The sequence below is a fragment of the Sturnira hondurensis genome, unplaced genomic scaffold (genome assembly GCF_014824575.4).
Source record: "Sturnira hondurensis isolate 20B ecotype Veracruz unplaced genomic scaffold, ASM1482457v3 Scaffold0011253, whole genome shotgun sequence".
In the NCBI taxonomy this organism is placed as follows: domain Eukaryota; kingdom Metazoa; phylum Chordata; class Mammalia; order Chiroptera; family Phyllostomidae; genus Sturnira; species Sturnira hondurensis.
In genome coordinates this window covers 837,532-860,839 of record NW_028083884.1, presented here as the reverse complement: position 1 = coordinate 860,839, position 23,308 = coordinate 837,532, and the positions used below count along the sequence as shown (strand labels likewise).

General features: G+C 50.6%; 1 protein-coding gene across 11 annotated transcripts in view; it reads right to left on the bottom strand.

Annotated features, from left to right (window-relative positions):
* Positions 1 to 919: 919 nt before the first annotated feature.
* The window catches only part of FGFR2 (fibroblast growth factor receptor 2), a 98,586-nt gene continuing 76,197 nt past the window's right edge, over positions 920 to 23,308 (bottom strand). For 10 of the 11 annotated variants that reach the window (XM_037059618.1, XM_037059620.1, XM_037059621.1 and 7 more), the window contains 9 exons: positions 22,314 to 22,465; positions 19,360 to 19,481; positions 17,165 to 17,275; positions 14,264 to 14,454; positions 8,662 to 8,784; positions 8,023 to 8,093; positions 5,949 to 6,086; positions 4,319 to 4,424; positions 920 to 1,602 (listed from right to left, as the gene is read on the bottom strand). In XM_037059618.1, coding sequence (XP_036915513.1) covers positions 1,438 to 1,602; positions 4,319 to 4,424; positions 5,949 to 6,086; positions 8,023 to 8,093; positions 8,662 to 8,784; positions 14,264 to 14,454; positions 17,165 to 17,275; positions 19,360 to 19,481; positions 22,314 to 22,465 — 1,179 coding nt within the window. In that variant the 3' untranslated portion in view covers positions 920 to 1,437. Of the gene's footprint in view, positions 1,695 to 4,318; positions 4,425 to 5,948; positions 6,087 to 8,022; positions 8,094 to 8,661; positions 8,785 to 14,263; positions 14,455 to 17,164; positions 17,276 to 19,359; positions 19,482 to 22,313; positions 22,466 to 23,308 lie in introns of all 11 variants that reach the window. The other variant, XM_037059622.1, reaches the window with a different exon arrangement.

The window sequence follows — 23,308 nt, the reverse complement described above, 5'->3', positions numbered from 1 at the left end:
CATTGACACGTCAAGTCAGTGTATTCTGCATTCGTGGTGCGCGGGCACGGCAGAGTGAGCAGGTGTTTTGGAAGCAAAACGCAGTCCTTCCAGGCAGAACGAGCCCGGCCCTGCCCCGTCCGACGCCAGTGTCCGGCAGGATCTGTCGGTGAGGTCCCGCCAGCAGCCGACGGAAGCAATCCCTTAAAAAGACGGACGTATCCCCCAAACTATCAGCAGAAGAACTCAGTGTTTCAATTTTCTACGATGAGTCGTGAAGATGCTAAAAGGCTTCTCCAACGCCAATAAATCTGGAAGCCATTACCAAAGCGCAGTGAAGGGAACGGGCTAATCTGATTACTGTGCAACCCCAGGGCAGAAGGCCAGCTGCCGGAGAAGTACATTCCGCCATGTCTCCACTAAGGTCCATCCTTGAGGGATGGGTTAAGGCATCTTTTTAAGAGAGCGCTGGTCCCATTTGTCTTGGGAAGTCCAGTTAAAGGTCACAGGGGCCCAGTGACAGAGCTGCACATCAACATTGAACACCTGATGAACCACTTCCGTTAACACGGGCATGTAGGCGGTTTCGGAACAATCGTTAACAGCAGAGTTTAAACACAGTTCAAAACTTCACGTTCCCCAAATTAGTCATATTCTGTAAATATTTCTCTTTTCAAAGGATCTGATAATTAGTTAAGTCCGAGCAACAGATTAACTAGTCTGATAAACTGCCTGCATAGAAATGCACTTAAATTACAAAAAAACAAAACAAAACAAACTATAAATGATTAATTGTTTTGTATATTACCAATCCATTAATAAATTAATGTTATACACCATTTTCCCTGAAAGCAAAAGTACTTTCCACCTCTGCCTGGTGAAAATTAAGAAACTCTGTGTAAGAACAGCATTTAGCAAATAAGCTATTTTTTAAAAAAAGAGAGAGAGACCAATTTTCTGGGTGCATTGGGACATCCATTTAAAATCAATACAAAAAATAATTCCTTGTAAATATATAATATATATTTATACATAATTTGAATATATTTACATACATCCAGCACCTATATACTGCAATTGTGCTCTGTAAGTGTGTGCTGCCATATATTTTCTCCAATTATTACAAAATTCACAAGGAAGGCAAAACACAGGTTTGCCTTGAGTCCGGCTGGTCCACAGCCAGTACCCACAGCGGGTCACGAGCGTGCGCGCATGGTGGCCCATGGCAGTCCATCACCCCAGGGACATTCCTCTTCTCCTACTGAAGATGACAAGTTCCCCACTGTATACACTCTTTACATGTGCGCCGCTTACTTTTCCCATTATTCACTCCTCTGATCCATATGTACAAGCGGAGACAATGAGCTCCTGAATGAACTGGCCTCCCTACTCAGTGTGGCTAGGTTCCTGGGGCCGCCCGCTTGGGGCCGGGGGGGTGGGGGTGGGGGACAAGCTCACTCAAGTTTTAACAGTGCCGTTTATATGTGGGAACTGAGCAAGGCATGGCTCGTAAGGCATGGGGTCCGGAGAGAAAACAGAATCGTCTCCTGAAGAACAAGAGCTCCTTGTGTCAGGGTAACTAGGTGAGTACTGTTCGAGAGGCTGGCTGAGGTCCAAGTATTCCTGAAAGAAGGGAAGAGAGACGTTTTATTTCATCTTGGGTCAGGATAACAAGGTGAATACGGTTCGAGAGGCTGACTGAGGTCCAAGTATTCCTGAAAGAAGGGAAGAGAGACGTTTTATTTCAAACACAGGCTCTTGAGATGCTGGTGTGGGAGGTGGGACGGACGGGGCACCCCGTGAGGGTTCAGAGACCCAGCCCACCCTGGCTGCACCAAGCCCTTCTGGACACCCCAACCCCATTTATTCTAGGCTCCCCTTTCCCCTACAACCCATCTCAGACAAACTGTGGACAAGCAGGCACCTGGCTGACCTGCAGGTGCCCCCGGCGGGAGCGCAGGGTTCAAATTCGAGCCCCAGCACAATGGAAAAGCCTCAGACTGGGTTCCCAGGACCCTTTAAATAGTTTAGACCCCAAATATTTATTTTATGAGTTACATTTTACTATTGCAGTTTCTAGGATAATTTAAGGGGAATATGTCTTCATTCAGCGGGTAATTTCACAGATGTAACTCATTACTCTCAGAAGCTCTCTGAGTTCGAAATGTAAACAGGTTCCCAAAAACCTTGGATACCCTCTTGTATATTAAATCCACAAAGGACTGTTAATAAAAGTTTAGGAAAGTAGAGGATGGCCCATGAGCTAAGAGTGGTTTTTAACATTTTTTAAGTGGTCAGGAAAAAAATCCGAAGAAGATGAATATCTCATGGCATTTAAAATTATATAAAATGACAAAACCCACATAAAATGTAAACACGAGGGCCCATCAAGCCCTCTCCAGAACACAGACACATTCATTTACACGCTGGCTGTGGAGGTTTCTCAATACAAAGCAGAGTTCACTTGTTGCGACACAGACCATATGGCCCCCAAAGCTGAAAATATTTACTGTCTGGCCCTTCATGGAAAAGGTCTGCAGACCCTCACTGTGAAACTACAGAAAGATTTCTAAGCCAGGGAGCTCCGGGGTCTCCCTGCCTCATCGGGGCTAGTGCCTTGGGGTCTTTGGCTCCCACCCCGGGGCGCCAATGACCATCCTTGGCTGCACGGCTTTGCCAACGGCGGAGCATAAAGTGCAGAGCGCAGCGCAGCCAGCCACAGCGCTATCAGAACAGAGCCCACAGAATGTTGGCCCCTGTACATTTGAGAAGACAAAAAACCCCACTATAATTTATCACCAGGGTTGGCAAGGGAACGAGTCCCCCTCCGAGAATGGGGGAGGTGTCAGTTCCAACAACATCAGCATTAACCACACAACTGGAGACAAACACGCACGCCACATCAAAGAATACTTTTTGCTTACAATGATAAAAATGAAATTTTGTCCTAAATGGAACCGCTTTTCCTAAGCATATGGTAATGATTTTCAGAAGGAAAGAAACTTCGATTTTTATATCCGTTAGACAATATGGCATTCTGCTTTTTTATTTGAGGGCGCTGGATGTAAATTTCAGTATGAATGGGCCCACTTTAAATGTAAACATATAAATATATAGCATTGAGCATGGATGTAAGATCATTAAAATGGAACTTGAGTGATTTCTCTGTCTCCAAATGAAGCCATAAATGTTCAGATCTGATAGGAAAAAATAGGAATATCAGTGAATTCCAAGTCTAGGGTTAAAGGAACTTATACCAGAAACAACAATTTTGGCAGGAGAATAAAGTTGACTTTTTTTTCCCCTTGAACTGTTCCTTTCCTTTCAACTTGGGAAGGTCAGCTGTATTCATTTAAATGCAATCTCTCCCTTTATCAGCCACAGTCAGGCTCACAGGATAATGTTGCTTGCTGGCTTATGGCTTCATATCACAACATTTGATTATTTTTTAAAATCCCTCTACAACTATTACAGGTATTATTGAAAAAGAAATCAAATGCACTGTTGTCCTTCTAAAATATTCAGGCAGTGTTAACCTTTGTTGTTGTTCAGGACAACTGTGGTTGGGTTTGGGCTTTTTTTCTGCTTGAAGGGAACACCCTGAGCATGCTCACTGCAAGTCTCAGGTTCACTCACTAACACTTCCTCTCTGTTGTGGGGTCTCTCCGGCTTGCGTGGGCCCATCATCCCTCCTGCCCGGGTCACGCCCTTGCCTCAGTCACAGAATCTACTCGTTGTGCAAACGGCTGAATTCAGACAGTGAGTGACAGCTGGTATAGATTATACTTATTTTCTAGAAAATAAATATTTTTGCAAAAGGCACAAAGACGTCAAGCCACAGACGTCACTCACTGTAAGAAACGGTGCACATGCACATGCACACAGATGGAGGCTGCCCAGGCCACGTGTTGTATGGATGCTAGAAGGGCCAGACCTCAGCACATCCAAGTTCATCGGTACCTGGGCATCAGCGGCTTCCCCACTGATGCCTGGAATCCACCCAAGCTCCTTCCCACGCACGCCCCGAGCCTGCAGCTGGACGTTTCTTTCACCTCCCCACGCCCCTACACACACCCGCATGCTAGGGTGGGCCCACCAGAAAGCCACGGGGAGGGGCAGCCTCACGTAGGGCCTGCGGTCTCTGGTTTCATGAGTCAGAACTCTCAAATGCAGTTCTGAGAAAAACCAGGATTTGGGAAGGACACATAGTTTTTAACTCTGTCTGACCCCCATGGAAAAATGATCAACCACGCCGCAGACTCCAGTGGGGGACTTTGCCTGTACAAAGTTGACCTGGTTCCCAAGCAAGAGGCCTGGGCTTCTGGAAGGAGCATCTTACCTCGTTGGTTGTGAGAGTGAGGATTCTATCCAGGTCTTCGACCAACTGCTTGAACGTGGGTCTCTGGGAGGGCACCGCATGCCAACAGTCTCGCATCATCATGTACCTGGGAAAACGATTCCCTCGGTAAACTAATTTTGTAAGTGCCAGGCTCGGGGCTCTCAGCCAACTGTAACAGGCAATCTGGAGAGGTGCTCTAAATGATGAGTATGTATCAGAACTTTCAGGCAGCTAAATTAGAAGGGGGTCATTCGCTCTCCTAAAATAGTCACTGCTTAGTTTCTCTAAAAGGCAATTTGACTTACAAAGACATCTCTACCTGAAATGTTCCAGGCAGGGACCTGTACCACTAAGAAAGGCGGGTCTCTGTGTTTTCAGTATCACAGGGATTTCTAGGATCTGTGCCTAATACTTTGGGTTTTCTTTGAACAATTCTAGTGGACAAAGCTTCCTCAGTTGTTTTTTTTTTTTAATAAGTTTGAAAACCACAACTTTAAGGTAAGATTCTTCTGAATTAATCTGCCATCACTGGACTGCCCATTAACTTCCTGATTAACTCTCGGATAGACCCAGGTTCCCAGGCCTTATCTTGATTATGGGTTTCGACAGACCTCCTATATTAGAAAGAAGGCAACAGGAATGACAAGGAGCACAATAAATGCCTTTATGTAACGTGCTGCAAAACGTGGCCATTCGTCAGACGTCCACTGCACACCAAGGAGCCCTCCTGGGATGACAGACACAAAATCCCCGTGCAATGGCACACAACACACTGCAGGCTCCGGGACAATCCCTCTTCCTAGTGAGTCTCAGCGGGGAGGGAGGACAGAGTCCTTTTCGAACTATAGAAATGATCCCTGAAAGTATAGTCTAGAGAGTCCTTTTCAAAGCATCTATTTTGCTGCATGAGACACATGTCACCAACACCACATAACTCCGCTGACAGTCCGGGGCAGGTTTTTCTAGAACTCGGCCCACAGTGTAATAGTCAGATCTGGCTCTCTAAGGATGGCACCTGGACGAATTTTTGAGTCTCTGCATTAAAATGTGGGTCACACCGTAGGTCACCAGACACTCGTGTCTGGCTCTGAAGCAATGCAGTCAATGCCAGACTGTAAGACCAGTTCCCACTGGTCACAAAGAGGCTGCAGAAGTGCCTGCTCTCGACGTGCTGTGATGGGGCTGCAAACCAATGATGGGAGGCTGTGCCAGTTCGTTGATCCCACCCTCTGCCAGGGAGCCCCTCTGGCCTGCGTGTGAGGGAGGGCCAGCGGTTTATTCCTGTCACCCTGAGGTGAGCCCACAGCCAGGCACGGCACAACGGCCCAAGCAGGTCACCCCGATCTCTCTGGGTGAAGTCGGGGGCCCTGGCTGGGCAGCCTGACACCCTCTGGGATTTAAAGCCCACTGCGTACACCTCAGAATGATGTTCCTCCTCTTCGAATGAGCGCCACGGCTATCAATGTAGCTATCTATCCATCTATCTCAGTTCTGGGACTGAGCCCAGAAAGCCTTGGTGATTCTTTCTACAGCATGTTTCGAAAATCGGGGCCTTAGAAAACCAACAGAAGTCAGAAGCGCACTGGGCGTGGTGGGCCCATAACATCTCGGGACAGACAACAGCCCTTACAGCTCGTTGGTGCAGTTTGCAGGTTTGTCCATCCTGTGTCCTTCCTTAAGCAGCTTAAAAAGTTCCTCCACGGGAATCCCTGGGTAGGGCGAGCCCCCGAGAGTGAAGATCTCCCACATTAACACCCCGAAGGACCAGCTGCAAAGAAGGGAGAGAACAGAGTGTCACTACCTCGCCAGAATCCCCCAAAGCCAGGCACACCCCATTAATCAGAAGACGCCCGTCACTATGTTTGTTAAAAGGCCTGGGACCTGCGCCCGCCTGCAGGTCACCCTAGATGCCCCTTCCTGTCCCTACAGAGCATCTCCAAAACATGACAAAGTTGGGAGTGTGCCGATGGAATTTTCCATCAACAGGCAATAGACAACCTGATGGTTAACTGTCCTTTTTCTCTTTTTGGTGGAGGTTTGGGACAGTTGGGGTTCTTCCATTACTCTCAGGTATTCATTTCAAATGCAGTGTTAGCAACATGAAAGTCTCAATTCCTAAGCTCCTGGCCAGCCCTTCCATTCTCCTGTGTGCCTGACCCCAGGGCTGTGCCCTACCAGGAGGGGCAAAACTAAGCCAGCACGCTGACTCCGTGGGGTAACAGATGCCCCGTGTGGCCAGCAGAGCGCCCCCAGGCACCGAGGTTCCAGACTTCCTGAGGTCCNCCATCAATAGGCAATAGACAACCTGATGGTTAACTGTCCTTTTTCTCTTTTTGGTGGAGGTTTGGGACAGTTGGGGTTCTTCCATCACTCTCAGGTATTCGTTTCAAATGCAGTGTTAGCAACATGAAAGTCTCAATTCCTAAGCTCCTGGCCAGCCCTTCCATTCTCCTGTGTGCCTGACCCCAGGGCTGTGCCCTACCAGGAGGGGCAAAACTAAGCCAGCACGCTGACTCCGTGGGGTAACAGATGCCCCGTGTGGCCAGCAGAGCGCCCCCAGGCACCGAGGTTCCAGACTTCCTGAGGTCCAGCAGGGAGTCGGCCCTGGGAGCTGGGATGGAGGAGCCCTGGGACCCAGGGGACTTCCCTGCAGCAGAAACTAGAGCATCTCCCGGGGCTCTCTGTGCACCTGGCCCTGCAGGGAGACACAGCTGGACTTCCGGACCCTCACTCGGGAGGCTGAAATCCTAGGGTGCTCACGCCGAGAATCCTACATCTATCTACCTCATTGTGGCTCCGAACACACACCCTGACTGACTCTATGCGGAGGAGTTTCTGACACAGAACTGTCCCCAGCTTGTGCAGAGCCAAAGCGGGGTCACGGCACACACACAGGGGTGTGCTCACTGCAAGGACGTGCCCAGTGACACTCTCCTCCTGGAACGGATGGAGGGGCCCTGGGCTGAGCCCCAGAATCTGCCCACTCACTCAGAAAATAGCTCCACTGATTTTAACTTGTTATTTTGGAATAAGCATAAGCTCGTGGGAACTTGCAAAAACAGTACAGAGAAGAGCCTCTGTACCTTTCACCCAGCTTCCCGCCCGGGTAACACCTTCCAACTGAACTTCCGGATTGACCAGCCCAAAACCCCAGTTGGAGCCTGACCCTGACAGCCCACTTCAGGGCATCATAATAGAAACAGTGTATTGTTTTCACTGTAGTTCTGTAAGGATTCAGGATGCTAGGACAAGATCGGAGTGTTTTCCAAGAACACACAGAGCAAGTGGGCCCTGCAGAGACCACCTGAGCAACTCCATGTCCCACTGAGCCACCCCCTCCAAGAACAAGCCTGGGATGGGGGGCAACTTTACAAACCACCTCCTGGGGGAAAGTGTCAGGCACCTTTCATGAGGGGAGTGAAGAACATGCCAACAGCTTGGCAAATTAGACAGCAGCCTTGTAGCTGCACATGGTGAACAAGTTCAAGGGGGAGGGACTTCCTCTTGGACATGAGGAGCTGAGCGGTTTCTCGTCCCACGTGTTTTGAGGCCGATTAGTAACAGAACACTGGTTCCCAGCCTACCAGAAAATCCGCCCTTTCTGTGAACGCGCGGAACACAGCAGGCACCCAAGAAGGCAAAGACGGGGCACTATTTCTGCACCTCAACCCAGTGGAGAAGCTGGGGGTAAGGGGGTGACTCACACATCACTCTGGTGCGTGTACACACGATCGAAAAGGGCTTCTGGGGCCATCCACTTGACCGGAAGTCGCCCCTGCAGGCGTGCAAGAAATGAAACAAACAAGCAGCATGTTGAAATCCGTCTACCTGCGCAGGCTCCACTGGCCTGCGCCCTGTTTTAAAAGCTGACACCAATCATTTTCCCTCGTCAGTGGTCAGAGCAGAAATGAGCTCCAACAGGTAATTTGTGAGATGCCCAGACTGCCCAGACTCGGGCACATTTTTAAGATGCCATTCACTGCCCTGGATCCTGGGTGTCATGAATCTCCCTGGCATGCAGACACACCCTGACCAACTCCTAGACAAAAACTGGCCCAGAAACTCGGGAGCTCTAATCTTCGCTGGGAAAGTGCCTGACAGCCTGACAAAGGTCCCAGAGGCTGCCAATAACTCTGTACGTGACAGATTCACAGACACGGTAAGTTTCTCAAATACAGCCTGAATCTGCTTCTTGGGAGGAGTAAAGGCGAAAGAACAGATATAAAGGGCAGAGGAAGGAGCCCTCGTCAGTGCTTCTAGCGCTGAACATCCATCCTCTTTCTTCTGGAACATTCTGTGCCACCCTCCCCCCTCTTTCTACCATATCATCGCCACAGACTCACGTTGGTGGTCTTCTTGTAATAGTCTATATTGTTGACGTCTCGGGCCAGTCCAAAGTCTGCTATTTTCATCACATTGTTTTCTGTTACCAAAACATTTCTGGCAGCTAAATCTCGATGAATACACTGAAACGGAGCGGGGGGGGGGGGAGATTTCATTTTAAATTGCTTCAAAAAGAAAAGTACACATTTCTTATACCATCTTAAGTCAAAAACTCATATTTCTTTTATAATTAAAAGTGAATTTTAAAAAACCAAGGCCCCAATCCTTTCAAAGAGCACAGGCCAACTAAGTAACCACATTCTCTTGTTGGCGGCCGACCCACGCCACGGGCGCCCCTCATACAGGATCTCTACCAGGTTACCTAAATCTTTTCTCCGACACTCACTCTCCTGCCCTCTACGGCCGAACCTTCTGAAGAGCTGGCTGAGGCCCAGCATCACTGGTCTTCACCTCCTGGCCACTCCTCAAGCGTCCCACCTGGTCCCATCCCTGTTCCTCCTTGAGCGGATGACGCGCTTCCAGTTAGACCCAAACATCCTCTCTACCTGGATCTTGCCCTCTCGGCAGCTCAGGCACTACTGACTTCCTGCTCGTTTTTGAAAACTGTCCCCCCACTGAGTTCCACCCACCCCTCTCCTCTGCCCACCTTCTGGGATTCCTTGGCCACCTCCTCACTTCTCTGTCCTCCAAGATAGAACTGTCCCATCAATTTTGTGTATTTCTACCTGTCCTCAGGGGCTTCAATTCTTAGATGCGTACAAAAGATACGCAAATCCCTCTCTCAGTTGTGACCACTCTCTCCTGGGACCCAGGCTATGGGGACACTGCCACATCGCTGTCCCTTTAGCACCTCAAATTCAAGGTCTCCACAACCCTAATTCTTACCCCCTTGGCCTCTCTCAGTCAGAGAGGTACGCACCAGAATCCTGTACACGTTCCTCCCACGTTCTGCCGACGTCCACCCACAAAAGGCTCTCTGATCTGTCCACGCCACTGCATGCCCACTGCTGATTCCAGGCCACCCTCACTGCCAGCCCCTCACACCCACAGAGGGCCACCCTGCCCACCGAACAGGGTGGGCACCCCTTGCACCCACACTCAGCCCCACTGTACCTCTAGGCTACCTGCAAGTGGCATTTCTGAAAGAACCGACCGTGTCCTGTCTTGGTTTGTGTCATGGCCAAGGCCTGTCTGTCCACATCGTCACAATGCCTGGTCCCCACGAAGGGCCCAACCCATGTCTGCTACACACGTGGGGGAGGGGGGGGAAGGCGGGAAGGCCTGCCACGGGCAGCTGAGTTACAGTCCAGACACGCACTCTTTGGTCTCAGAAAGGTCTGGTTTTATACCTTTGTTTTTCCTTCCTGCAAAGAATAGGCTTTGAAAGCCTTCTATGCTTTTTAGTGGCACTGTAATCCAGGTACCAAGATTTCATCAGATGTGTGGTGAGACAAGGGGCCCCAATCATTGCCCCCATCTTTGGAAAAGGTATAAACAAGGGAACAAACATCCCCGGCAAGTGCTTTAACACAGGCCCCCAGCAAAGGGGAACGATCATACGCAGGAGAGTCCCTTCAATCGTGTGAAGTGAGGCTGATTGTTTTGTTTTTTAAAGATTTTCTTTATTTATCTCTAGAGAGGAAGGGAAGGAGAGAAGGAGAGAAATATCAATGTATGGTTGCCTTTTGTGAGTCTCCTGCTGGGAACTGGCCTGCAGGGAACTGGCCTACAACCCAGCATGTGCCCTGACTGGGAATCGAACCGCGATTGTGTGGTTCGCAGGCCTGCGCTCAATCCACTGAGCTACACCAGCCAGGGCTGTGAGGCTGATTGTTTTGATGGGCGCTCCGGGAAATGGCCAATTAAAAAAGGAGCAAGCCCAACTCACTCTGAAGCAGAAACCAGGAAATTTTTTCCTGCCCACCTCACCCCACATTTTCTTGTCTTACATGAGTCCGTGGCCCCCTGCATGGTGGGCTAAGATCAGAAAAGGGAAAGCAGAAAGCCCCACCGGCACGCAGTGCCCAACCAAAATGGAAGCAGGAAACGTGAGAGCTCCCAGCTGCCACCGGGGACCCAGTTTCTGCTTTTGGAGGCCTCTTCACATTGAACCTCCACGCCCTGCACCAAACTCTCTGGGCAGGGAGCTCCCTGCCGACACCAGCTCTGTGCGTTTGGCAAGCGTGTGGTCGGTAGAATCCAGCCTCCAACACACTGGACTCCAACCACCCATTAGGGCTCCACTCAGACACACCACGACAGCGACCTCCACCCTCTTTTCAGCGAGGACCAATCTAGCACCCACCTCCTGCACCCCAGGGTGCTAGGAAATGCAGGAGAGTCCCAAGTCTGTCCCTCAGCCTCTGGGCTGAGCAAGGACAGACTTGGAACCAAACCCAAGAAAAGGAAAAACAGTCAAGCCAAATTCCCATCCCGTGCGAAAATCCAAGTTGCTCTCCACTGTGGAGCTGACCCATTGAGCTGAATTCACAGTCACGCTCCCCCAGTAAGGAGCCAGGCAGCTCACTCACCAGGTTTATTCTGTTGTTACTTTCTGCCCTTTCCTTTCAGATGCAGGTCTCTATCAGGCTTCATCCCCACCCGCTGGGAGGCAACGGGTGTGGGGAGACTGGGACTCCCTCCCGCAGTCCCTGCATCTTCAAACTCCTCCAGGAATAAGCCCTCCATTTGTGGAAGCTGGTTCCCTTCCCAGGGACCATTAAGATCTTCACCCACCACTTCAAACCTGTTCTGGGTCCTTACGTTGCAGGCGGCCATCAGCCAGGGCCTTTGGAACCCGGCAAAGCCCTAAGCGAACAAAGCAAACAAGACTGGCCCTTCTTCCTTCCCCCTCCTGTTAGTGAGCAAAGCTGACCCAGGGCATCTCAGGGGTCCCCTCCTCGGGCTACAGAGAGGCAGGTAAGGATTACTTGAGAACAGGATTGGTGCTGGGGAGAAGGGGGGTGGATGGAGGACCAAAGGCTAGGTATGCAACCATCCACTTTGTAGACTTAAAATCCCCATTTCCCCTCCCCCTTCAAACAGCCTCCTCTGTTCCCAGGGCTCAAAACTCCACCTTCCTCCACTGACTCCAGACACACAGCCTGGAGCTTCTTGGTCGACACCTGCCCTTGAACGATGCTCAGATGTGTTCCAAACACACATCTACATTTCCAATTCCATCTCTTCCGGCCAATTCCCGCCACCCCACCCCCCCATCTCTTTCTCATCCTGAAAGCTGCACCACCACCCAATTTCTCCAGCTGGAAACGCAAGAGTCATCCTTGACTCAATTCTCTCCCTGTCCTATCTAAGCAATCTGTGAACGATCCTGAGAACAAAATGTTTCCCCAATCAATGTACTTCTCCAGTGTCTTCGGAGTCACAGCCCTGGCCCACACACCACCATGCCCTCGGAGTTTCCAACCAGCCATGCCGGGCGCGCACAGCGAGCCCTACAGCACGACCTCTTGGAGGCTTCCCGCCGTGCAAAGAGGGTCATCCAGAGTCCTGGCCTGGGCCTCTCGGACCCTCAATGATCTGTACCCCGTCTCCTGCCACAGCTCAGGCCCTCCCCTGCTCCCTTGTCCCAGCACACGGGTCCCTCTGTGGGAGTGCCCACCGGCTACCTTCCCTCCCAAACCACCTGCCTGCCCACTGCTCCCAAGCCCATGTCCCCGGCTTCCTCCACAGAGCTTTTCTCAGCTTCTTCCACACTTGTTTTATTCCCACCTTTATGGCTGGTCTCTCCTGCTGGCACCCGTGGCCCCTGCTCTTGGAGGTCAAGGCCTCTGTCCACCCTGGCCATTTCACATGAGGGCCTGACCTAGGGCCCTAGGCATCCAAATCAGGAAGCTCAGGAAAAATCCCTGAGGGTCATTAAAATGGTCAGGCCAGCCCCTGCCTGCCTGCATCCATAGGAGCACCCCCCCGCCGAGAAGGCCAGGGTGACAGGGCCAGGACAGGCAGCTGTGAGAGGCTGCCCTCCCTGGGGCTTTATTTAGGGGTAGTTCAAGGCTACGGGAAGGGTGAAATGGAACAAGGAGTATTCATGTCTGTCACTCGCTTGGTATGCTTACTTGCTCTCTCTCTCTCTCCCCCACCCAATTTCACCACACGCACACACACACATTTTTTTACGGTGAACCATTAAAAGGGAGCTTGCAGACCTCGCTGATGCTTCACGCCCACATACCTGAGCAAGTATCTCCTACCTTAACACAATACCACTGTCTCCACGCCCTGGAATTTATCACGTTACCGAACGCACAGTTTGTGTTCAGATTTCCCCCGTTTAAACATCGTTCATAAAAGCTGCGTCCCCCCCCCCCCCCCCCCCCCACAGGACCAGGTCCATGATCACTCATGGACATGCAGCTGTCTTTTCATCCAGAACTGTCTCCCCAGCATGTTTTGTCTTTCGTGACGCTGACATTTGAAGCCACGTCTTGTCACATGGCCCACATTCTGGATCTGATTGTTCCCTCGTGCCAAAGGCCTTTCCGGAGGCAAACTCCCCTGGGAACCCGCACGTGCTCGCTGCTGCAGAACACAAAACTGCGTCTGCGTTCCCTAATATCTACACACTGAGAGACTTTACAGGGAAAACTCTGAACGAGTCCTCAACTCTAGACTCCCTTGACAGTGAAAAAACCAAAACCACACAAGACACTGAACGTGTGGCCGCGCTGGCCATGTCCCTATGCAGCCACAGGCAGCAGGGGCTGAGGTGCAGCCCCCCACCCCCACCCCATCCCTATGCACCCTGTGATCTGGCCAGGGCTGCCTTGCTCACTCGTGCCTGCCATGGCCATGACCCAGCCTGGCCCCCAGGTAACAGTAGGTTCACGCCCACTCTCTTCTTCGGGGACCTAAGGAATTCCTGAGGCTGCAGTGCATTTAGGAGGGGACTCCAGCTGTGTCCAAGGAGGTGGCTGTGCAACCCCTTACCCCCCCAAGTGAGGGCTGACAATGTGTCTCAAGTCATCCTAAATGCCCCCGAGGACATGTGGGCACCTGGCTAACTGCTCTCTGAATAACTCAGATGTTTGGAGTTCCATTGCAAGTGGCATTCCTGGAATGCAGGGGGTTCACCTCAGGGGACCCGGCCCACTTCTGCCCGCAGAGGGTCATTCTGCTAAATCAGACAAAATAAACCCAGCTAATACCCAGGACTCAGCGTTACTAAAATATCCCTTCTCTTGATCTTTATTTTTAGCGTATTTCAGACTCAGAGCCCTAGGTGCAACACCAGACTTCTATAGCCAAAACCTCAATAACCATGAAACAAATATCGCCCCCAAGCCAGAAGGATTAAAGGCAGCGTGCCCTAAACCAGCTGTTCCCTACCTGGAGGGCTAACTCCTTGGGACGGTCACACCCGGCCCTGTCTCAGAGAAGAGGCATCTATTCAGCTCCTAAAGGATTGTGGGGCTGCTTTGGCTTTTAACCCCAATGTGACTGATGCAAGCAATATTTTCCAGGTTGTACAAGACAGGCAAGGACTTGATTTTTGCAAATGAGCACATCCAAATCGCCTGTTCTCTTCAAAGATATTTTAAACTGGAATCCACCCAACCGAGGAGAAGGTGAAGAACTCACTTTCTGGGAAGCCAGATACTCCATGCCTCTGGCCAGCTGGTAGGTGCACGACACCAAATCCTTGAAGGTCATCTGCTCCTCGGGAACACGGTTGATGTCATAGGAGTACTCCATCCCCGGTGGCCTCCGGGCTCGGAGGTACTCGCGGAGGTTGCCCTTCGAGGCGTATTCGACTATGACGTAGAGCGGCCCTGTGATGGGGGGGTGCGAGACAAGCTCCTTAAGGCAGAGAACCCAGAATCTGCCCTTGGTCAGCTCAGCGAAGCAATTTTACAGTTACTACAACCCAGAACAGTTTGGGTTTTGTTGGTTGGTTTGTTTCCATTTAAACACACAGCAAAGCACACACCAATAGAACACCTGCTTTCCAATCTCCCCAAAACGAGAGCCGACAATTGGTCAGGAGAAATGAACCAGAGACACTGAGCATCCTTCCCCGGTCACTCCCGTTCTCACACCTGTGTCCGCTGGAAAGCAGTGGCTAGCGTACATTTGCTCCTTCCAGCTCACTGTAACTATTGTACATGCATGTATGTGTCAATGAACAGTGTACCATTTTAATCTCACACATGAATAGTGAAGGTGTATAGCTCTACACCACCTTCCCCTGTAGGTCATCCTCCTGCAACCCAGTGAGGCTGATGAAGCTGAATCCACCCCAACCCTCCGACGCTGCACAGAGGTGCCCCTCGCTTTCTACTGAGCTGCCCTTGCCGGCACCTCGCAGATACTGGGAAGGTCATTGCAGCCCTGCATGGGGCAAGTTTACCGGCACCACTTTTCCAACACATCTGCTTCCTCTGCAGCGCATTTGGATAATCCTTGCCATTTTCAAATGTTCCGTTATGATGACACCTGTCGTGGTGGTCTGTGAGCAGTAATCTCTGATGTTGCCAGTATAATGGCTGGGGCGCCACTCGGACATAAGGTGGCAAAGTTACGAAGTGTTGTGTGTGTTCTAATGGCTCCACTAACCGGCCATGCCCCCAACTCCCTCCCCTCTGCCCAGGCCTCTGTTCTCCTTGAGACACAACGATATGGAAATTAGGCCAATTAATAGCCCGACAATGGCTTCTAAGTGTTCGGGCGAAAGGAAGAGTCCATCAGTGCGGCAAAGTTCATTACTATCGAATGGTAAGGAAAAGTCGCCGCCACTCCATCCTTCAGCCACCGGCGCCTGTCCAGTCCCACCAGCAAAAAAATGACAGCCCACTGAAGGCTCAAATGATGGCTGGCCTTTTTCAGCAATAAAATATTTTTCAATTAAAGTATGTACCATTGTGTGCTACCGCACACTCAACAGGCTACAGTGCAGTGTAAACAGAATGTTTATATGCACGGGGAAACCAAAACATTCACGTCACTCGCTTCGTTGCGGTGGCCTGGAGCCGAACCAGCAGCGCCTCTGATGGAATGCCTGTCCACCCATCACACACACACGCCCCACTGGCTTATCCCCCACCTACAGGGTGCTTCCAGATTTGGCCATCCCAAACAGTGCGCAACGAGCCTTCCCGTGCACAACTCCTTGTACGCCCACGTGCATCCACTTCTCCATCTATGCCACAGACCAGGGGCTGGCACACTACACCCACAGGCCGAATCCTGCCCGCCGCCTGTTTTGGTAATTACATTGTTCTGGCTCACAGCCAGGCCCACTCATTTCTGTGGCTGCTTTCACACTACAGCAGCGGCCACAGAGCCGAAAATATTTACAATCACCCTCCACAGAGAAACTCCCCCGATCCCGGGTACAGACCTCAAAGAGAACCTGCTGGGGCGAAGGGGGGCACTTTCAAGTTTATTCATTATCGCCAAACGGATTCCCAAAGCGCCAATTAGCCCTTCGATGAGGGAAGCAGGGGCTCTCTGCCCTTGCGGAGGACAATGTGTCCCTTCATTCCTCTCCCCTCTTCTCAGCTGTCCCAGGGAGCCCGGGCATCTGCTACCCACGGCAGGACCAGGCTCCCTCAGTCCCCATTTTAAGAGAACTTGTCAACCAAAACATAAGACCTTGTTTTGAGACATTCCTCCCAGCACTCACCACACAGAAACCTCAGGAGACTGCCTTTCCCCAACACCCTCTGGGTCATGCCCTGCACAGAGCAGAGCCCCAAGGGCCCTCTCATCCAAAGTCACCAAACACCCACCTCTCCCCTGCCCCCCCAGGTACAGTCACAAAGTCCCCTTTGTGTCCAGGGCCAGGAACATCTTCCTAGGAAGAGCCGGAAGAGAATTTATATTGGGTTGGCCAAAAAGTTTTTTCCCCCTACGATGGATCTAGCAGTCGTGAGTCATCTTCAACTGCATTTGAAACAATTTTGTTCAACTGTATCCTGACAGCTGTCATATTGGCGTGCATTTTTTTTAAACTTATCAAAATTGGTGATTTGGGGGGGCAGCCAATATAACATTGAAGATGGAAGAAAATACTCAACATATTTGGCATATTATACTTAATTAATTTCAAAAAAATGGAATAACACAACTGAAATGCAAAAGAGGATTTGTGCAGTGTATGGAGACAGTTTTTGACATGATCGAACGTGTCAAAGGTGATGTGTGAAGCTCCCTGGTACTGGTGACATTTGGGCCAAATAACCATGCTGTGGGCCGTCTGATGCCCTGGAAGGAGTTCAGCAGCTCTCCTGGCCTCTGCCCACTAGAACGCAACAGTGGGAGACGGCTGACATATTCTAACTATCCAAATTAATGAAGTTACTGGTAAAAATGAAAAACATGCCTTTTATTTTACAGAAAAAAGTAAACGGACTTCTGGGCCGGCCCGACAGATGCAGTGGACGTGCCCTGGGAGCAAAGCCAGGAGTCCCACCGTCCCCCGGATGACGTCAGCCCTGACCCATGGAGAATGGGGACAAGAGCATTTTCCCTCCTACTCACCATCCTGAGTGCAGGCTCCAAGGAGATTGATGATATTTTTGTGTTTCCCAATCATCTTCATCATCTCCATCTCTGACACCAGATCAGAAAGGTCCTTCTCCGTGGCATCATCTACGAGCATCGTGTACAGGAAACATCAGTGCGCGTCCCCTACCCACCCCCCGCCCCCCGGCCACCCCTGCGAGCTGTCCAGCACGCGGGTGCAATAGCATGAAATCAAATGTTAGAACCAGAGGACTTTCCAAACCATTTCCCTCATTTCATGGGTCGGGCGCAGAGGCCCAGATGGGGGAAGTGCCCTACCCTTCCATCTTCAAGCCGCTAATTTGGGGTCAACAGGGTCGTATGTCAGAACTGGAATGNCCCCTGCGAGCTGTCCAGCACTCGGGTGCAATAGCATGAAATCGAATGTTAGAACCAGAGGACTTTCCAAACCATTTCCCTCATTTCATGGGTCGGGCGCAGAGGCCCAGATGGGGGAAGTGCCCTACCCTTCCATCTTCAAGCCGCTAATTTGGGGTCAACAGGGTCGTATGTCAGAACTGGAATGAATACAGGCCTCTGATATTAAGGCCAATTCTCTTCCAGCAAATCTCACAAATGTGGGGCATTTTAACTGTATCGTGAAATAATCCCATCCTCCAGCAGACCTGAGATGCCTCAGAAAACCACATCGAACTTCCCAGGGCCCCAAAGTAGCCGTGAGAACATCTGGAGGGGAAGACAAGGTATCTCGCATCACTACAGAGCTTCCCAGACCAAGGGCCACTAACTCCGGGCTGCACGGCCCTCAAGGCATTCACAGATGGGTTGGGGGGGGCAACCCCACAATTGTGTACAAAAGTGTGTGTGTGAACACCATGCACAGGCACGTCCTGAGTGGGTGAAGGCCCATGACTTCCATCGCCAAAATGCTCAAGCTTTCTAAACCTCAGCTCTCTCATCTCAAGCAAGAATGGCTGAGGTCCTGGGTCCCTGGGCTCACAGTGAGCTTCCAAAAGGTAACAAGACTCTTCCCATGTGCCTCCCTTGGAGCTAATTCAACACAGAAAACTCTGGGCTGCCTAGAACAGTGAGATAAAAGCATGGCTATGAGCCACGTGGCAGGGAGCTTTTGAGGGTCACAAACGGCAGAGCAGCACGAGTGACGAGGCTGAGGGGAAACCCAGGCTCCTGCCAGGAGGGGGGAAGGCCCGCCTGTGCTCACAAGACTCCGTTCAGGGTGTTTTCTCCTCCAGGCTCTGGGGCTAATGTCTTCCTCCATCCCAACAGGGAAGGCTGGCCCAAGTGGAACAGGAAAAAAAAAAACCTCCCAGACCTCCCTTTCTGCGTTGTCCCCGGGTAGCACTGAGCTCCACGACCCAAATCAGAAGTTCTGCTGAAAGAGACAGGAAGCCTGGGCCACCCCCTGCTCGATCCTGGTTCACGGCCAGGGGCTGCCACTCCCTGGACGTGTGGATGGTGCAGGGTTGGATGGGTGAATTCAGAAATGTGCAGATTCCCATGGATGCCACGGGATGGGGGAACTCGTTTCCACATCCCGGAGCGCTCTGCACCACTGCCAATCCTATAGGTCCCCTCCCAGCTTGACCCTCCCAGACCAGCCCCTCCCGCAAGAGAGAAAGTGAGGTGTGATCTCTCCTCCCTAAGCCCCTCCAAAAAAGCCAAGAGTCCTCAGCTCATCAGTGAAGGTCTGGGTCCAGAAACCCACGTGCCAACGTTCATCTCAATTAACCCATTATATGTGAACTGGTATTTCCTAAGCACACGCAAATACAGGGTGGGGGAATAATTTAGGGCTACAGTTGTGCATACGTGAAACACAGAGTTTATTCCTGCATTACTATTTATTAAGTATCGCCATATTTCCCATAGAAACGCCCATTAGCCTACTTCTGCCCCACCCTTGTAGGGAGGGAATAAAGAATCTCAAGGAGCTGAAGGACAACCATCGAGGCGGCTACCACGTTGACAAAACTGGATTTTCTTTTTTAAAAGTGCACGCAGCTCAAGATAAATAGTCTGTCCAAGATGCTGATTTATACTGAAAACCCTCACCCCTGGGTCAACTATGTGCTCTCTGACCCCCTGTCACGACAGAGTTCACAGGCCACAAAAGGAACATTCTTGATAAGGCTTCCGCCCCTGCCCCACCCCCATCTGTCCCTCCCCCCGCCCGCCCCCTCCCCACGCACCTTTCAACATCTTCACTGCCACAGTGACGGCCTCCTTGGGCTTCTCTTTGTCGATTCCCACTGCTTCGGCCATGACCACTTGCCCAAAGCAACCTTCCCCCAGAGGTTTGCCCAGCGTCAGCCTAGATGTGCAAACAGGAGATTAGCACGTGGCATCTGGTGAAGGGTGCAGCGAGGGAAACTCCAGAACTAAATATAAAAATCTTTCAGCGGCTTGCAGAGCACGGGGCATTTATCATATGGAACTAATGAGACGTGGGGTACCCGTATGCCTGAGTATTTTCTTAGCGACGTTTTAGAGAATGCCAATTACTGGTGGAGCAGCTATTCAATGCCACATTTGTATTCTGGATTTATTTTCTTTACGGAGGGTATCCTTGCTGATGAGGTAGTCAGCTTTCCTAAGTGCTAACAAGGAGGAGTTTGTTATACTGAATATTCGTAGTTCAGAATGTCTCAGGAAAAACCTTAAAGCTGTTCTTACTCTTTTTTTGGTCTTTCTTTAAAATCCCTGTTATTCAAATACCAATGGGTTTTACGGTCACATTCTGCAGCCAAGATACATGATATGAATCTTAAATGCATTTCAAGGAATCTCTAGTTTTTCATTAAGGGCAAAAAAAAATCTGAAAAATTGGGGGAATTTTTTTTAAACAAAACAATCCATAAATCCTTACGACTGCCCAAAATTAATAATAAAGAAAATCCAAAGTGAACACAACAAACGGAATTTCTAAGCTCAGAAGCTCTATACGCATCCTGTTAATGGCCATATCTTGTCCTTGGGCATTACAGAAACCAAAAGAATGAGGCAGTCTTTGAAATATGTATGAATGTGGTTTTTCACTTAAGGAAAGCACTGACCTGACCTCAGTATAAATAGTATTTATGGTAAGTACACCGGGGTTAGCAAAAAGCTGAGCAAAAACCGAGGACAGCATATGCAGCACTGAGGTCATTCCATTTCTACGTTGAACCAAAATTAAATTTAATGTCTTGGCAGAAAACAAACATTTGCATTGGAAAAATGGCTAATTTATGTCCCATTGCCTTGCTACTACAAGCATAACAATCCTTTCTTTGTGTAACTTCTGCCTTCAATCTAATAAACTGCTCCTAAATAGGCTTCATTCATTGGAAACCTGCTCCACCTACGTGTGCGCTAAACACTGTTTGGAAATGCTTCGCACTCAGACTTTCCACACTCGGGGTACCCTCGAGTGGGAGCGAACAGTTCGGCACATACAAGACTCCCACTGTTGACGGCGGCGTCACAGGTGGCAAAAGCTACGGGCTGAGCCTGAGAGCTGCAATTTCTCACGATACGGTCCCAGCTCCCCAGCCCAGCCTTATACACACAGGAATGTGTGTAAGAACCTGCCCCCTTGTGTAATCAAACCAGGGAGTCAGGAGGGCTCACGAGAAACACCCTCTTTCTCTCTCCCTCCACATTCTACAGGTAAAGAAACCATTCCTATGTTTTCCTCTGATGCCTCCCTTGCAAATGTTCAGTAAACAAGTCCTGAATGAACGAATAGATAGATGGATGGATGCATGAATGGTGTTTTCACTACAGCACACAAATAAACTGGAAATTACCTCCATCAACACTCTAACAGCCTGGTATCTGTGTGATTATTTGGTTCCAGCTTATAGCGCACATTCATATCCCTACTCTGGCTGCTGGGGAACAAAAACTGCTGTGCAGCCGAGGGAATCCAAACGACGAGGGCCGCAGAAGCTACCTCGAGCCTTCCCGAGCTCATCAGCCAGGCTCTAGAAGAGCATGCCTCTGTAGGATTTCCAGATCTGTGTATGAGTTCGTCTGCAGTAATCGAACACGCTGACAGAGTCTCAGGGCGCTGCCATGAATGGCAAGACAGAGTAGGTGGGTGTCAGCAAGTCAGGGGCTTATTCCAGCTGATTGGACGCAGGTGTGGAGTCAGCCGCCTCCACCTTCCGTTGCCCACAAGCTGTTCAAACTCTAATTACCACCAGAAGATCCCAGAAGAGAGCAGACGGCCGACCCTTCAGTGATCAAGGGACTTCGTTTCAGAAGGTGGGCCTGGGAGTTGGTCCCCGCCTAGAAGACCGAGGCTGAGATCCCAAGATCTCTCCCACTGACCCTATGCCCAGCAGCACCATCTCGCTGTGGTCTGCGGTTCAGAACTTGCAGCTTACTAATACACAAGGAGACACGCACTCACGGGAGCCGAGAACTGCGCTCAGTCCTGAGAGGGCTGAACCGTGACCTTCACTGTACAGCAATGCAGGCCACAGCATCAGGTAACTTGGGCCCAAAGCACCTGAACTTAAAGCCAGACCGAGAGAGAAGCAGGTCCCTCCAATGCCGTCACCAGCAGAGCCCAGGTGGCCACACTGGGGCTGAGCAGGATTGGGACACCCCTATATCACCCAATAAGGAAACCATTACGGATCACAGGAAACTCAATGTCAGGTATCATGTCTGAAGCTTTTCAGCCCGACAGTACTTTAATAACCATTCAAAACAGCACACTGGATGCAGATTCGTAAGGCGACTGATTCCTTCACCTACTTTCTCCGAAGAAATGAACAACAGTACAGTCATGTCCTCAGTGACCTGAAGGCGGAATCCCAAAACTTTTTAATAAATGGGATAACCCTACTTTAAGTCAACGTGACTGGGTCTGAATCATCTAGAAAGTTAAAAGGAACAAAACGCTCATTAAGGTGCCATCCCGTTGAGGGGCCAGCCATGCCTTAGAAGCTCCTGTGTTAAAAAATATTTTAAAAAAAGAGAGAATCAATTCTTTCCTGAGAACTGGTTACCTAGAAATGTAACCTCACTTTCTTTGGCATCCTCACAGCACGCCCTTTGCAGTTCGGGGGTCCTAAGAAGGAAACATCACTCCGATACCCCATCTACACGCGAGGCTCCATCCACTCGGGGAGGTGGCCACGGCAGTACTCACTTATCTCTCGGAAACTCCCATTTCGGGTCTTCCGGTAGCTCATACTCAGAGACCCCCGCCAGCATGGGGGTGTCTGCTGTGGACGAGAGGCGTGTCGTTATCCTCACCAGCGGGGTGTTGGAGTTCATGGAGGAGCTGGACTCAGCAGAAACCTGGATACAAAACGCAAAGATGCAGATGTAATCCTGGCTCCACCTGAGAAGGCTGGATGCCGGCCAGAGCCCAGCCAGACGGTCAGCTCTTAGGAAGGAAGACAAGCGGGGGCAGGCCGAAGTCACACACAGAAGATCAAAAGCACCAGATTCCAACTCTTCTGCCCTCCCATCTATGCCGGACAAACTTTCATCCAAGTTATGCGTCCCTAAGACCAGGCTTTCAACCACCTGTACACAGAGCCAGGTCAGAACACGCCCGCTTTCTGTCCCGATTCTGCACGACATCACCTGAGGACTAGAGACAGCCCCCACGGGCTTCCCTATTGCCGCCAGTATTACCTGTGCTGGAGCCCCAGATAATCAATCTCCCCGGGGACCACTGATCATGAAATTCCATAAACGCCTTTGGACGATCTAGCTCCAAGAACCAACTCCAGGCAGGATTTGAATGTGAAAGGCACTCCAGAAGCTCCCAGTGCCTCTTTGTTCAAGGTCACCTGAGACCCAGGCACAGGGTGTGTGGGCCCTGCTTCTCCACAGTCCTTCCAGGAACTGGTGGATATCCAAGTCATTGAGTGAAAAATCGACGGCCTCTTGTCAACTTCGATTTCAGAAACTACTGAACTGGACACACGGGATGAAGAGTCAAGGGGAAGAAAAGTACATCTGTGTTCACAACCACCCAGGAAAGCGCCTCTCCTGGCCAGCAGCTTGCGGGGCCTTCGCCAAGGAGTCTCACTCGCCCCCACCCACCCCAGTCTGCGCCTGAGAACACAGTCATTTCTCAAATACATCACCGTCCCTGGGCTGGTTCCTGTGAACCTCTAACATGTGCAGAGC